General features: G+C 41.0%; 1 protein-coding gene across 1 annotated transcript in view; it reads right to left on the minus strand.

The window, feature by feature from the left end:
• LOC135452995 (transcription initiation factor TFIID subunit 4-like) overlaps positions 1–15,157 on the minus strand; it is a 149,596-nt gene that overhangs the window by 80,311 nt on the left and 54,128 nt on the right. Inside the window, exons 11-12 of the mRNA XM_064723564.1 lie at positions 6,820–6,950; positions 4,850–4,975 (exon numbers count right to left, since the gene is read on the minus strand). Of these exons, the coding sequence (XP_064579634.1) occupies positions 4,850–4,975; positions 6,820–6,950 (257 nt within the window). The remainder of the gene's footprint in view (positions 1–4,849; positions 4,976–6,819; positions 6,951–15,157) is intronic.

A 15,157-nucleotide genomic window follows, 5' to 3' on the forward strand; every position in this document is an offset into this window, starting at 1 on the left:
TGCTCTGCAGATGTGTTTATACACAGGATGGGCCCTCCTTGTGCCATTGTTTTCCCCACCTGTGATGCTCATTTCAGGAAGGAAACCCAAAAGCAGTGACACCCCCAAGGCAGCTCAGTCAGTCCCTCCTTCTGACACTTCCATTTCCTGGGGCTTGAGAAAGGAGCTCCTCCAAAAGCAGGAGGTGCCTTGGGGGTGTCCCTGCTTGTGGGATCTCAGGATCTGAGTCCTGAGATGCCGAGCCACCGAGACCACCCTTGGGGGGCCCGGGAGTCCTGGAATGTTGCCAGAAGTGTCTGGTGGCTGGACTTTGACCCTACACGGGAGACAACACCTGTATGAAGATAAGAGGACTTCACCGGGGTGAATGGCGAAGGGATTAGTTAATTAGAGGGTGAGACACAGGGTTTAGGATTTATGTACAGGGGGGTTTAGAGAAGTAAGATGGAGGAATTGGGGCGTGTCCTGTCCTTCTTCTTCTTCTTCTCCTCCATCTTCTTTGGTGATGGTGGCACTTTTGGATTGGTTATTACTGAAAGTGCACCGGGTAATAAGAATAAATGGTATTGGGGAAAAATGATAAATATTGTACAAGTAACAATGGGTATAAAGATAGGTGGCTTTACAGAGAGCGGCACAGTGTGCTCATGGCTGGCTGCTGAGCAGATCTCTGTCGGGCTGAAAGAAAATCTTTTAGATAAACATTTAATAAACATAAAAACCGAAAGAAGAACTGAAGCCTCTTCTCGTTCTTTGATACGCGGGCTGCCCCAAGGCCACCCTAGGCCTTTCCAGGCCCTTCAAACAGCTGCGAAAACCCGACACCTGCTTTTGGGTTTCCTTCCTGAAATGAGCATCACAGGTGGGGAAAACAATGGCACAAGGAGGGCCCATCCTGTGTATAAACACATCTGCAGAGCACAGTCCCTTTGAAGGAGATATTTGGGAGAGTCAACTCTTGCCCTGGTGTGTTCTGCAGTGAGAGCCACTGGCTGTTGTTGCCAGTGTGTGCAGAGCCAGACATCCTCTCTGGGCCTTTGGGGATGGCACAGGCAGCTCAGGGGAGTCTCAAGGCTGCAGAAGGGACCTTTTAACACTTCTATAATAAAAATAGCTTCTAGAAAGTAATTAGAGAAAAGCTTTGGGCCACATGTTCAAGGCTGGTATGGGAATGCTGTGGAATTGTCGAAGGAAGGGGACCAGGACACCAGCTGGTTCATCACAGGCCCAGTCCGGTCCGGTCCAGTTTATTGAAGAAAGTATCAAACATTTACACAGCAAATAATAATCTTATGAATATTCTGTAAGCCAAGCAATCTATTGGTTAAACTATGCCATGAACTCTTCCTCATTCCTTAGGGGTTACATCTCTCTTTTCTCATGTCTCTTTCACTGTTTGTTATCCTACCACAGCTAGGCCCAAGGACACTGCTATCTGTGCAGGTGCAGGACTTGGAATTAGCCATGGTTTTGTACTTTCCCAGTCCTTAGCCAGCCAAACTCCCAACATGGAATATTTTGGAATGTTGGGGGACACTGAAATGTTGTGGAAAGTTATGGAATGTTGTGGAATATGATGCAGGATCCTGAGGTGCAGGAGGTCATTCTGGCTCCTGAAACAGAGCAGTAGTACTTTCAATTTTCAGATTCTTAATTGTATGTTGCATTGCCACTACAGCACATCATGATTTTTCCTTTCCTGTCAAGTTTGTCTTCCCCCAGAATATCCCCCTGGAATGAGAACATCACTCACAATGCTTCTCAGCTTGGGATATTAAGCTTTCATTTCTCAAGTATTTCCCAGGCATGGGACATAAGATTTTGTAAAATTCCCTCATTTAACAAGCTAAATAGCATTGCTGTTTTGTTTCACAGACACTCCTGTAGCACCACAGTTAATTTTAACTTTAGTCACTTTTCTAAGAATGTCAAAATTTTTTTTTGAAATCTAACTATGTTTTCCTTCTACCTTCTCATCTGACTTGATCTCTCTCCTTTTTCCAAAAACATTTCCTGAAGCAAAACCAAGCCCATCTGAGTGTTTACAAACTTTGCAATAATTTCCCACTGTACCAACTGAAATTTTGGTTGCAGATCAACCAGAACACTTGTGCCAAATATTTTCCTTTCTCCTTCTAAAGAAACCCACCCATCACCCAAAGCAACAAAAACCTGAAACCTGACACTTTCTTTGGCCATCATTTACCTTTTTTTTACCATACCCCTTACTGAACTGCAATGCTGAATTACCAGATCAGTTTTAAGGCTTCCCAAAGACTCATGCTGCCTCCTCTTTGATTTACCTATTCCTTCATTTTTCATTATCTTCTCCATTGATTTTTCTGTTACAAAGTAGATTATTTAACCTCATCTTCTTCAATGCCCAAGAAATTTCCTTCACTGTCTTATTCTTCATCAAAACCTGGACTTTGGCTGTTAACAAAGCTCCAAAGAATTTTCATTGTGCAAGTTCAACCTTTTTATGCTCTTCCATAGGAGACAGTAGATGAGGTACCACCAGCAGGAAGCTTTGAAACTGTCACTAAAATGTTCTGCTGAGCAACCTTCAAAACATGTTGCACAATAACCTGTCAAAACACTTCCAAGATAAAAAGGCTCTAAAAGGCACATTAGGAAGATGCAGTTATAAATAAATATGATTTTTGGATTTAAGCATCTGTAGGATGGAAAACAGAAATTTCACTTTAAATGCCCAAGTTTTTTATATTTTAAAGAGAGCTTCTGCAGGTGCCCAAGGTGCTGTGGCTGGGGACAGGGTGGGTGTTTGAGCCCCCAGAGGCAGCTGAACATCTCTGCACACACAAATGTCACCAGGCCACAGACACCAGTGGGTGCTGCTGCTGTCACCCCACAGGAGCTGGGCAGGCTGGAGCTGTGGCCACTCCATCCCTGTGAGATCTCAGACAACAAGGAATGCTCAGAAAAAACCACAAATAACCAAACTCCTTGCTAAGGAATCAGAACACAGGAATTCACAACAAAGATCTCAACAACCATCACTGTTCATGTACAGGTGTTTTTGCATTTGAGCAGCACCACAGAATCGAAGGAAATAAGGGAAAAATCTATTATTTAGAATAAAAAATTGCTATCTGACCATATTTTACCAAACTATGTCTTACATAAGCCTTGCACTAGGTCACTCATCCATCAGAGCATGCTGGGGAGCACCCAAACAAAACAAGCTCAGCTCTTACTTTATTTTTTAAATCCCAACATTGCATAAGCACCTTCCAAGGGGTCCACAGTGTCTTCTACTAAATATTAACACTGATAAATCAGCACTGCTGATGGCAACTCTGTGCTTTGGTTTTGGATTTTTAACACCTTCATTTATTTTTCAACTTCATGTATTTCTTCCAAGCTGTCTCCTGCTTATGAAGATGAAGTATGCATTCAATAATTTCATTAAGGTATTTTTTTTCAAATAAATAAGGGTGTTCTTTTACTTTTTATTGCAGAATTCTTAGATTTGCTCTTCCTATATTTTATAGGAATCAAACTTGATGATTGTGTATTTATTTCCTAAATTTAGACTTCACGAGATTTTATATTATCCAAGACTAAAACAAAAACAAAAAAAAAAAAACTGTCCAAGAAACAGAATATAAATTCATGAAGGAATTCAGGCTGGATTGAACACCAGGAGGCCCAGCCTGCATGAGGCTCTGTGCAGTCAGGGAAACTGAACTAAGGATTTAAGCTACTGCATTTTTCTCAATGCCCATTAAAAAAAACAATCAATGTAACTAACAAGCAGCAGGATACACAAAAAATGATTCACCAAGATGCAGTCGCTGACTGGAGAAAACAGGATAAAAAATAAATAATCATTTATGCATTTTTAATAAATAAGAATTAAGAATGAAAACAACAAATATGTTTTTATAAAGACTTTTAAAGAGTATTTATGTTGCGTAAAAATTTCTGGAATATTTAATAATGTGAACAATTATAAATTAAGAGTACAAACAGAACAGATTAAAGGAGCCTCACTGAGAAATAGATTTCTAAATAAGCAAGGTTTGGTTTTCTTTTATTTTTAATCTCTCAATTTGTGAACTTTATTGGCATAAAATCAGGAGGCTGTGTTACAATTAAACATGGAGTTGTCTTCAGAATATGCAATAAATAACTCAATGAAGATTCAAATACTATTTAAAATGGGATAACTAAGGGATGAACTTATTTGCAGTTAGATATTATATATATGATTAAATTTAGAGAGAGACTTATCTATATCTATGTGCTCTTGAAACATCATCATTTGAGTTTGTTCTACTGCACCTATCAACACAAAGTCTCTGGAATTAAAGTTACAAAGGAACAAGCCCTGAGAATTTGCAGTTACCTGAAGAGAGGCATGGCTCAATCAAACACTGTAGTTACAAAGAGACTGGGACACATTTAAATTAACAAATGAACAAAACTGTTTAAAAACAAAGTCTAAAAAAATTAATTAGAATTTACTGAATTTGTTTAAAGGCCAGAAGTGTAAGCTATGATTCTCCAGTGGCACAGAAACCCTTGGCATCTATTAAATTTCAAAGGCAATTGTAAAAATCATTTCACAGAATTATTTTGCAAGTGTTAGCCACTGTCTCCTGTGTTCCCAAGAACTCATCAGATTTGGGGCTGTATGTGGAGAAACCAGAGGCATTCCAGGCAGGGATGACCAGAGCCTGACCATCAGTTCAAGGTGTGGTGTCACACCAACAGCACCTTTCTCATTGTAACAAAATGTGCTTAGGAAACCCATATCACAAAATTAAATCATTGTTTGAAGGCCATGGATTGTTAAGTAGCTAAAAAACAGTGAAAGTGATACCTTGGCAGCCTTCAGCAAAATTTCCCTCTCTTGTTCATCTTTCCTTTGCTTTTCCAAGCGCTCCAACTGCTCGAAGAACTTCAGCTGGGATCGGACGTCTGAGGCTTGTTCGTACCACTCATCGTCCTGTGAAACAGGGACAGGCCTTGGAGCAGCAGCCACCTCACCCACACCAGGCATTTACACACTCCAGTGTCACACATCAAAATCTTTCCATTGTACTAACAATAAAATGATTATTTTTTAGGCTCAGGGGAATGAAGCCAGCCTATGGTTAATAAAACAGCAAGAATCTGATAATTTAATTAATATCTAAGCAATTTTAAAAGAACAAGAATTGGTTTATCAGCACCACAGAATCACAGAAATTCTAGGTTGGAAGAGACCTTTAAGATCATCGAGTCCAACCCATGTTCTAAAACCTCAACTAGATCATGGCACCAAGTGCCACATCCAGTCTTTTTTTAAACTCTTCGAGGGATGGCGACTCTACCACCTCCCTGGGTAGATGATACCACCAGATACATGAAAGAGTTAAAAAAAGTAAAACCAACTGACTTAATGATGGAAAATATCTAAAATGCTTAACTTTATTACTGAATAATCCTAACTATAGTTTATAAGCAGGTTCATAATTTATAATTCCTGCATTTGTACTAATCTTGAACTAGTAACAGACTTTCTCAAAAAGCAACATTATAAAAGAATTAAAGCTAAAACTCAGTTGAGAATAAGCCTCTAACTCCAATTAAAACAGAAGCTTATGACAACTAAGAGTGTGCTAGTTTTCTTAGCACACAGCTACCAGGAGAGTTTATGGCATGAGCCCCATGGAGAACACTCAGAATGTCAGTCAGAAAAGCAAATTTTCCACATTACTTTCATCCCATTTATCTACTTAATGTTCTCCTATCTGACTACCCATGCTATGAAATCAAAGAATAGCATCAACAAAGAAAAATACACAATACAGTGACAATGCCACATTCCAATCAGAGACAACACTTCCTTTTTTTTTCTAAGGATCTTTTAAGGCACTGTTTTAGATTCTGCTTTGGCTTAACATGGACTAAGCAAACTGTTTTCTTCTCAGACACCATCCTAGAGAGAAGGAAAGACTTAACACTTCTGAAGATGATAAAGAATACTGAAAAGAAACAAGGATATTTACTTTTAATCCAATATAGTAAAATATATCCATCAATTGCAAGGAAAGATCTAAGTGCAGGTAATAACCAGGATGAGTGGTCTTTATTTTTTAATCCATTTTTCTATCACAATAACATTTATTATAGTCACAGATCCCAGAGATTGTTATTTTTGCAAATATCACATAGAATTAATCCAACCATGACTCAGGTCATGGGGCCCCCAGGTTTGGGAAATAAGATACAGTCCAAAGCTGTTTGACTAGACTGCCACTCCAAGAATACAAAAAAGTACACCAGCAAACCAAGGAACAAACTAAAGCAGAGCTATTCAATGTATATATATGCTAAAGAAATCTAAATCAGCTTAGACAACACACAACTAGTTATTGCCATCTTCCTTGCCACCAGTGTAACAACCACAATAACTAACAAGCATCTTACTTCTACTCCAGAAGGTATTTCAAATAGATCAAGGAAGATGTTTGATTTATTTGAATTTCAAACTGGACTGTAAATCTTTATTTAAATTTCCCCCTAGTTTGAGATATCAAAATTGTTTCAGTTTTCTTCAGGAATACAATCACGAACAAAAGAATCAGTGAAGAATTTACAGCTGAATTCTTCAGTTCTAAGGCAGACATTGGCAGCTTTTGTAAAATATTAACATTTCTCACATCCAGAAAAGTTACTATAGACTCCTAAATACCAAAGGAATTTTGATCCAATTCCTGGATGCCCTGGCCAAAGTGCCAGAGCTGCAGGGAGGGCAGCAGGACGTGGCTGTGTGAGCACAAACCCCTGGGCACTTTGTACACTTACTTTGTACGACTCCATCCGGTGCTGGGTTATCACTGTCACCTTCTCTATCACTGTCCTTAATCTGCTCTGTGTTGCATGGGAAATAAAAGTAACCACCTCAGCTGGCACATCAGTAATTCCTAGTTTTTTAGCTAAAGCAAAAAAACAAAACAAAACAGGATTAGCTTATCCTCCATAGGAAAAAAACCTGAAACACAAACAAAGCTCTAAAGGACTTTACATCACTACTTCATTTTCCTGGATAGAAAAATCCATGGCAGGGTATTTATGTGGCTTTGGTGACACATTGATGACCACCTGAAAAGGGTGCAACTCTACTTTACAAGTTTAAAAGAAAAATCAGAGAATTTCTTTAACACTTGAAAGCACCTAAGAACTTTGCTGAAGTTTAGCCTGGCACATTAAACTGAGGCATGTCACAGTATGAGACAATCTGAGTTCTCAGCTGTTCTACACAGAAAAAACAATTCCTTTATTTTCAGAAGCATTAGTGCAGATGAATTTCAGTGTTGAGCAGGTGAGGGCTGAGAGCAAAGCATTCTGTTGCATCCTTTAGCCTACACCAGTGACATAGTACTGATAACAGAAAAAAAAAATATTAATTAAAAGCAAAGAAATAAAGCCATATCAAAAACAGTTGTTTAGAAACACCAGCTGCCCCCCAATACATGTTCAAGGTTACCTGGACATTTGACACTTTGTGTTGAGTTTATAAGACAAGTAAACAGTCTACAGTCTAATGCATTTACATATTTTAAAAACATCCAAACTACAGAAAAAAAAAATATGGGTAACACTCAAGGACTCCTAATTTCATCAAAATAATTACCAAGTACTGGATATAAATTTGTAGTATATGAATATATGTACTTATTTAAACTGCAGTCCTCCAAAGGCATACATGGTGCTGGCAGGACAGTTTTCTGGGTAGAAAACTCCCTGTGTGCATGCACAGATACAAATATTTCACACAGGGAAAAAATGGGGAGTTGTGTTTGTATGGACCATTGGTGTTGAACCACCACAAAAGAATAAACCTGCTGAGTCGGTTTCCCATTGAATGGACACAGGACTTTCAATAGCAGTTTGGCCGGGACACACGAATGGTTATGCAAAACACAGAAATCTGTGACTATCTCGGTCAGTGCTTCCTACAGAGCCAACTGCAAAGGGAATTCTCGCTTGGGGAGGGTCCCTGAGCAAACGGGACCTCGGCTGCACAGAGAGCGAGTGTTGGCTTGGCGAGGCGTTCCTGCCTTTCCCTGGCTGAATTCCAGAGCAAGAAACCCACGGCTCAAACAATGTGGGAGAAATGAGCGGAGCGGGGCTGCAGCCAGGGGGAGCCGGCACCTGCCCCTTCCCTTCCCTTGGCACCCGAGCCATCGGGATCTGCCCCTTCCCTTCCCTTCCCTTCCCTTCCCTTCCCTTCCCTTCCCTTCCCTTCCCTTCCCTTCCCTTCCCTTCCCTTCCTCCCTTCCCTTCCCTTCCCTTCCCTTCCCTTCCCTTCCCTTCCCTTCCCTTCCCTTCCTTCCCTTCCTTCCCTTCCTTCCCTTCCTTCCTTCCCTTCCCTTTGCTCCCTCTCCACCGGGATCTATCCCTTCCCCTCCTCGGCACCCGACCCACCGGGATCTGCTCCTTCCCTTCGCTCCTGATCCACCGGGATTTCCCCCTTCCCTTCCCCCTGCCATCGACCCACCGGGATCTGCTCCTTCCCTTCCCTTCACTCCCTCTCCACCGGGATCTGCTCCTTCCCTTCCCTTCACTCCCTTCCTCCCTTCCCACCGGGATCTGCTCTTTCCCTTCCCCGGCTCCCTCTCCACCGGGATCTGCTCCTTCATTTCCCTTCAATCCCGATCCAGCGGGATCTGTCCCTTCCCTTCCATTCGCTCCCGATCCATGAGGATCTGCCCCTTCCCTTCCCAGCCCCACTCCGCTCCCAAGCCGCGCCTCCCCAGCTCGGTTCTCCACTCCGGCTACCGCTGGTGCTCATTTTAGGGATTCTTTGAAGTCTTTACCTCTTAAACTAACTTAATCACCGGCTCCCTATCTTACATGTTACCTTAAGGATTTCAGCAAGATGTATATATGATTTTTAACTAATTTTTGCTTTATCATAGGGAAAAAAATAAATTAAACCTTTCTTGGTGCCCAATTTGTCCTGTGTAATAGAGCTGGAGCTGCGCTCAGGTTGCTGAAAGCTGAATGAGTAATGGCATGCAGACACACACATTAAATCCCAACGCTGCCACTGCCACCCAGGCAAATCAAGTCCTTGAAGTTGGGAGGACAATTCCTACAGGCAGGAGCAATTCCTCCAAGCCAGACTGGCAATATTTGAGCACGCACCATTTTACTACGCAAACGCGTGTAAGCAAAGCCATCACTCTGAAAACCCTAATCTGAAAGATAAATGCAAGGAAGAAGGGACATTTAATTAACTAGTACCCAGAAAATAGGCTTGGAGATGGAAAATTCTGCCCTATTCAAGGTAAGGGTGAGAATGTGTAATTGTTACAGTTCGTTCAATTTGAGTGTAACTACAGCTACCCAACTTCCCTGAAACACACACACTCCTTTTATAACAAGAACTGTTGCCATCTTGGGTTTTTTTCAAAATAAAGGCCTCTCTAATCTCAAAGAATTTTATTCTGAATAAAGTCAACCATTATAGCACTTTTCTTGTCCCTTTAACTCTTCAGAAATTCAATCATAATTTATGGTTGAATTCTCTGAGATACCTGATGTCTTAAGATTCTTGTCCTCCATCAGCCTCCGCAATATCCCAGTAACTTTCTTCTCCTAAAATCCCCCAACATAATATTCCTACATCCAGAAAACTACCCAGAGGCCACAGAGTCCCTAGGGAATCTGCCCTGGGATTTATCCTTTTTAATGGGTGTCTCAGAGACCTCGGGGGTGAGACACGAAGTGCCCTCAGCAGGTCTGCAGATGGCAGCACCCTGAGCAGTGCAGAGGGGAAGGACCTGGCCAGTGACACCAGAGAACTCCATGGAGCTCCTGAAGGACAAGAGCAAAGCCCTGTGCCTGGGCTGGGTCACTGCAATGCCATGGGATGGGGTCAGCAGCCCTGGTGGGATGCATGGAGAGCCTGGAGGCCAGCAGTGACCCAGGTTCCAGCACTGACCCTGGCACCCACAGCAAAACAATAAATCAGTGGCAACCAACCCACCAAGGGAAGCAACTCCTCCTCTTCACTCAGCCCACACCTACAGTCCTGCACTTGTGCCTCACTCAGGACAAGAAAAGCTTGAAAGAACCTGAATCCAGAAAAGTCAACAAGATGGTCATGGGGGTTGCAGCACACAGCCTACATGAGGAGAACATGAGGGTTCTTTTTCTCGGAGTAAGAAGACTTAAGGGAGAGTTGATTGAGAAGATAGAGCCAGACCCTTTATTAAGGGTGCTTGGAAGAAGAATGAAACATAAATTCATAAACTGAAACAGCTGTTTTCTGACTGGATATAGGGAATAATTCTTTCATGAAGAAAGAATCATGGAACCCTTTGCACAAACAAGTCGTAGACTGTCCCACCTCTCAGGTTTTTAAGACTTGGCCAATTAATGCCCTAAACAACCCAGTCTAAACTGAATGTTGCTCCAGCTTTGAGCAAGGCACTAGAGTGATTCAATGGTCCCTGTCCCCCTGCACATGTGCCCCCATACTCCTCTTTACTGCTCATACTGCACATCTCTCCTCCATGTCAGCTCACCCCCTGGCACATCTCCCAGCCCACATTTGTCCAGCATGCCAGCTGAGCACAGCCAGGGACCCTGAGCCTGCCCAGTCTGTGCCAGAGAGCTCACTGGCAGCCAACCAGGCAGAACAGCAAAGAAAAGCAAAAACGGGTTCATCCCTCAGCTCAGGCACACAGAGGGGGCTCCATCGAACTCCTGATTTATCAATCGACTCAAAAGTGACCTGAAGGGAAAGAAGAAAGGCAAATGGAATATTCAATCACTTAAGGCTACAATTCTTTGGAAAACAGGATAAGGGGAAAAGAATACAATTTGCCCCCAAATGAATTAGCATCAAGGAATCAGACTACAAAAAGATTTTTAAAAGTCATCTTGTCATCCACACAATTCATCATGTGTGGAAGCATCATCACATCTCCCCTGCTCTAAATTACATGAGTTAAACCCTCTAGCTTGGGATGTCAGAAGCAGGGAGCATTCCAAAGCTGCACACTACACGAAGATTTGGCACACTCCTTGAATGCTTGCATTGCACTTGGGGCAAGGGTGGGAAAATTACCCATTTCATCCACATTTGAAAACGCTGGCCTGTTTATCCTTTCATTCACAGCTGCTCACACCACTGTGCTGAATCCACTGACCTATGAGATGTTGTTGTACCACTCCTTGCAGCCTGGCCCTTTTTTGCTTTGTGCTACTCACAAAAATGCCAAATAGAAACTGAATCTAAGTACAGGGCTGGCAACTATTAATTTTCATATGCTTCTATATTAAAGTCTCAGTTTTGTCTTTTTTTCTCGACTGCCACTTCTCCTCCTGAGATCCACTCTCATTTATAAATTTCTTAAAATGAAATGTATAAAAGTTCATCCACTCTCATTTATAGAAAGCATACTGGAATCCTGTCTGCCATCAAAGGAAAATAACACTTCTCTAAATGGAAAATTCCTGACATACTCTTCTAGTCTGCTTAATTACTTTACACAGTGTTAATAGGAAAAGGCTATTCTTCCCTTATCAACTCTAGGGAATCTTGAAAATGATGTGGAACAGAAATATGATATATATTTTTAAGAAATGTATTGATACACATATATAGACTAAAATACTAAACATAGTTAATTATATCACAAACATACTTGTTAATACTCATCTTTCTAATCAAGTTATTGGACAGTGGGCTTCATCTACTGAAATTTTTATTTAGGCCCTAGCATTCTGAATTTTGGTCTTAATTGCACCATTTGACCTCTACAATACATACATTTAAAAATGTGCAGAAACCAAGGAGAAAATTAAGATTTAAAAAAAAATCAACCTTACTTCTATCAACAGAGTGCTTTCCCCTCTCTTCTGTTTATAAAAAGTTTAACTTCTTTCTGATTTTTAGGTGATCATCTCAATGTGCTTTAAGTTTGATGATGTGGCAACCTTAACTTGCAGTCTTGTGATCAAAAGTATCATATGTGGAATTTGAAAAGAGTTGCTTGCTTTTAAATAATACATTTGTTAAATTTAGACATTTTGGATAACAAGTATATGCCTCAAGTCTTCAAAATTACTTTAGCAATGTAATTTTGAACTTTTCCTAGAGCTATGATAAAAACATCATCAAGGTTAACAAAAAAAAAAAAAAAAAAAAAAAGAGCTGGAGCAAAGCAATGCTCCAAGCTATAATTTTAACCCATCTCTCCAGCTGAATTCAAGTTTTGATATTGTTAAAGACAAAACTAAGGTCATACTCTTTATTCAAGTGCTCTTGCCAGATCTCTATTACACCAGAACTGTACAAGACAATCAAGAATTGATGATTGATTGGAAGAAAAGTTCAATTCTTTGTGGCAGAACTCAGTTACAGCACATCCTCAGAGGCATCAGATGCTACTAAAGAGTCACAATATCCTACATGAGAAATATGAGGGACAAATTTGTACTCAAATTGCAAGTTTTGAATCTGCCAAGCATTACAGAACAACACAATAAAGTCTGCCTACATGTTAATTCTTAATTACATGTCTGGAAGCTTTAATAGCAAACCCTGGTTACATCAGAATTTAATAAAGATCTACAGTATATGAGCATGCAAAGAAGTGTGTTAGGATATTTTGCTACAAATAAACTATATCATATTTTAAATTTTTTGATATTGCAACAGAGTTACTGTAAAGTCAGAACTTAGATACAAGTTCCAAAATCCTTGAGGGAAAAAACGTTCAGCAATATTATTCTGATATTGGCATATGTGTCAGTAGCACAAGATTGTTTTTTACAAATATAAAAGCACCTAAACCTTGTAACTGAAAACTTTTTAGGTCTCATGAAGTGAAAATTCTGCTATCATCTGCTCAGTTATCTGAAAGTCATTGGCTTTGCTGCACTTTAGAAGTTTAATTATATTTTATTGATCAAAAACCAAAACAAATCATAAGGAGAGTACTGCCCTATTTGGGAAGCAGAAGAAAAATACTGTCTTTGCAGATAGGCTTTCAAAGAATCAAAAAGTTACTTCAATAATTTATAGTATAAGAGGACTGACAGGATTGAGATCAAAGATAAAAAAAATTATTTGTAAAACATCAGGTCTGACTCTGATTATTGATGTGATAAATTATTGAGTGCTGTATAAAATCTCTTTACGTTTACACTCAAAACAAGAAAACCTTGAAGAAGTGGCTTTAAGCAGTTAAACAGCTCAGATTCAGGGCTGGAGCTGTCCTTCAGGAGCAACACTGGGAGGGAGCATAATCAGTGTCTGTTTGCCCTAACCACAGGGCAGAAATGCAGAAAACATTCACTCCTGTCACCCTAACACCAGGAGCAACTTCCTGAACTTTAAATTCTGTGGGTGAAATATTGGTCCAGGACCCAACTGGAACCATCTTGTTAGGTCCAGACCCCTTCAGCCATTACAGCTGGCTTGAACAACACAAACAGAGAGCCAAGTCCATACCCCTCCAATCTGAGACATTATTTAAGTTTTTGTTTAACCTCATTCAACAGCATCAGATCTAGGAAAATGCAGCAAAGAAGCATCTGGCCAGATCTACCCACATCACAGAAAGCAGATCCTCCTGCCCACAGCCCACAGAGTGTTGGGCTGAGGCTCCAGCCCCAAAAGAGCCACCAGAGTTTTGTGCCTCAAGCTTCCCCACCAGGAAAGGCAATGCACTGGGAACACAACCACTTCAATTCCTGCAGCCTCTCAAACCATTCCATTCTCTAAGAAAAAATTCTATTCCTTCATTTCATCAGCATAAGGGAAACTGACATTTTATAGTGCTGCTGTAGATGTAGCAGTGAAACATTTAAAACATCTTAATCTCTGTACAATTACATATAACTAAATACAACATGACTGGTTAAGTAGACACTGTTTAGGAGTTACAATACACAGGAACTTGGGGAAATTACAAACTGGAAAAAAATTAGGGTGAAGGGGAGAGCAGTTCACCTTCTGAAACCACATAAGCAGTATTTGTGTAATACTCAGCTTGTGTGGTCTGTACAGAAAGCAAGCCATGAAATTAAGAGAAAGCAACTGGAGCTTTATCTGATAGTGTGTATTAATAATTTTAAATACTGTGTATTAATAATTCTAAATACTGTGCAGTAATAATTCTAAATACTGTGTATTAATAATTCTACACTGAGCAGTGCCAGGCTGACTAAACACAGAGCGGGAACAGCTCTACTGTACTAAGGGGCCTTGGCATCCTGAGGAGCACAAATGGCAATTATTGAATTCACTTCTGCCAACCTCAGAGCAGCGTCCTCAGCCCACAAAGTCATCCATCAATGCTGCATTCCTAGTGCTATCAAGGGGAAAACCCAACCCACAATATTAAGCTAGAGAATGAGGGATGGAACACAGGAGAGGAAAAGATTAAGGTGGTTGTTTAGGTTCAGAATACCCTGGGGTTGTGTTGGGGGTGCTCACAGTGCCCTAGACAGACTTTCAGTACTAGAAACCAAATGCAGAGCTTGTTAAACAGTGGTAGGGCAAACAGCAACTCCTAGTTCTGATGATTAAAATTAGAGATTCCTAGGGGTGCAAGATAACCCAGTGATCCCAGGCAAAGGAAACAGCAAGATAATTTTAGCTGTAATCTTCTGGTTCCAGTCCCTTGAATAAAAGCTTCAATTTAAGTCTTACTAACTAAATGCATAAATAATTTATTCAGTGTTGACTTGCTGCACTGTTAAGCTGGTCTGCTGCTAGAAGACAGTGTGAGGGAAGGAGAAACTACAAAACTTTGGTTGCTACCTTGACAAACAGAGCCAAGCCAAGGGAAGTGGTTGGAGCAGGCAGCTCTGAGGAGCTGTAACCCGGAGCTGCTCAGCAAAGCCCCAGGGCAGGGAGTGTTTGCTGCCAAGCACAGAATCCCTGCCAGGAGCTGGGGATTTGGTGCAGGTTCCTGCAGCAGGTACAAACCAGCACCCTCTGACAGGGGCAGATGGCCAAGGCAGAACCCACAGCTCCAAAGAGGAAAGGTTCTGCAAACCAGGCTCTGACACTGCCCAGCACTCCCAGGGCACCTCCACAGGGAACAGGGACTTCTAGGGAGAATGGCTTTTTATCACTTCCTAATTGGTATGTGCAAAACCACGGAAAGCCCTACAT

This window comes from Zonotrichia leucophrys, chromosome 11 (assembly GCF_028769735.1).
Source record: "Zonotrichia leucophrys gambelii isolate GWCS_2022_RI chromosome 11, RI_Zleu_2.0, whole genome shotgun sequence".
NCBI classification, from domain to species: Eukaryota; Metazoa; Chordata; class Aves; order Passeriformes; family Passerellidae; genus Zonotrichia; species Zonotrichia leucophrys.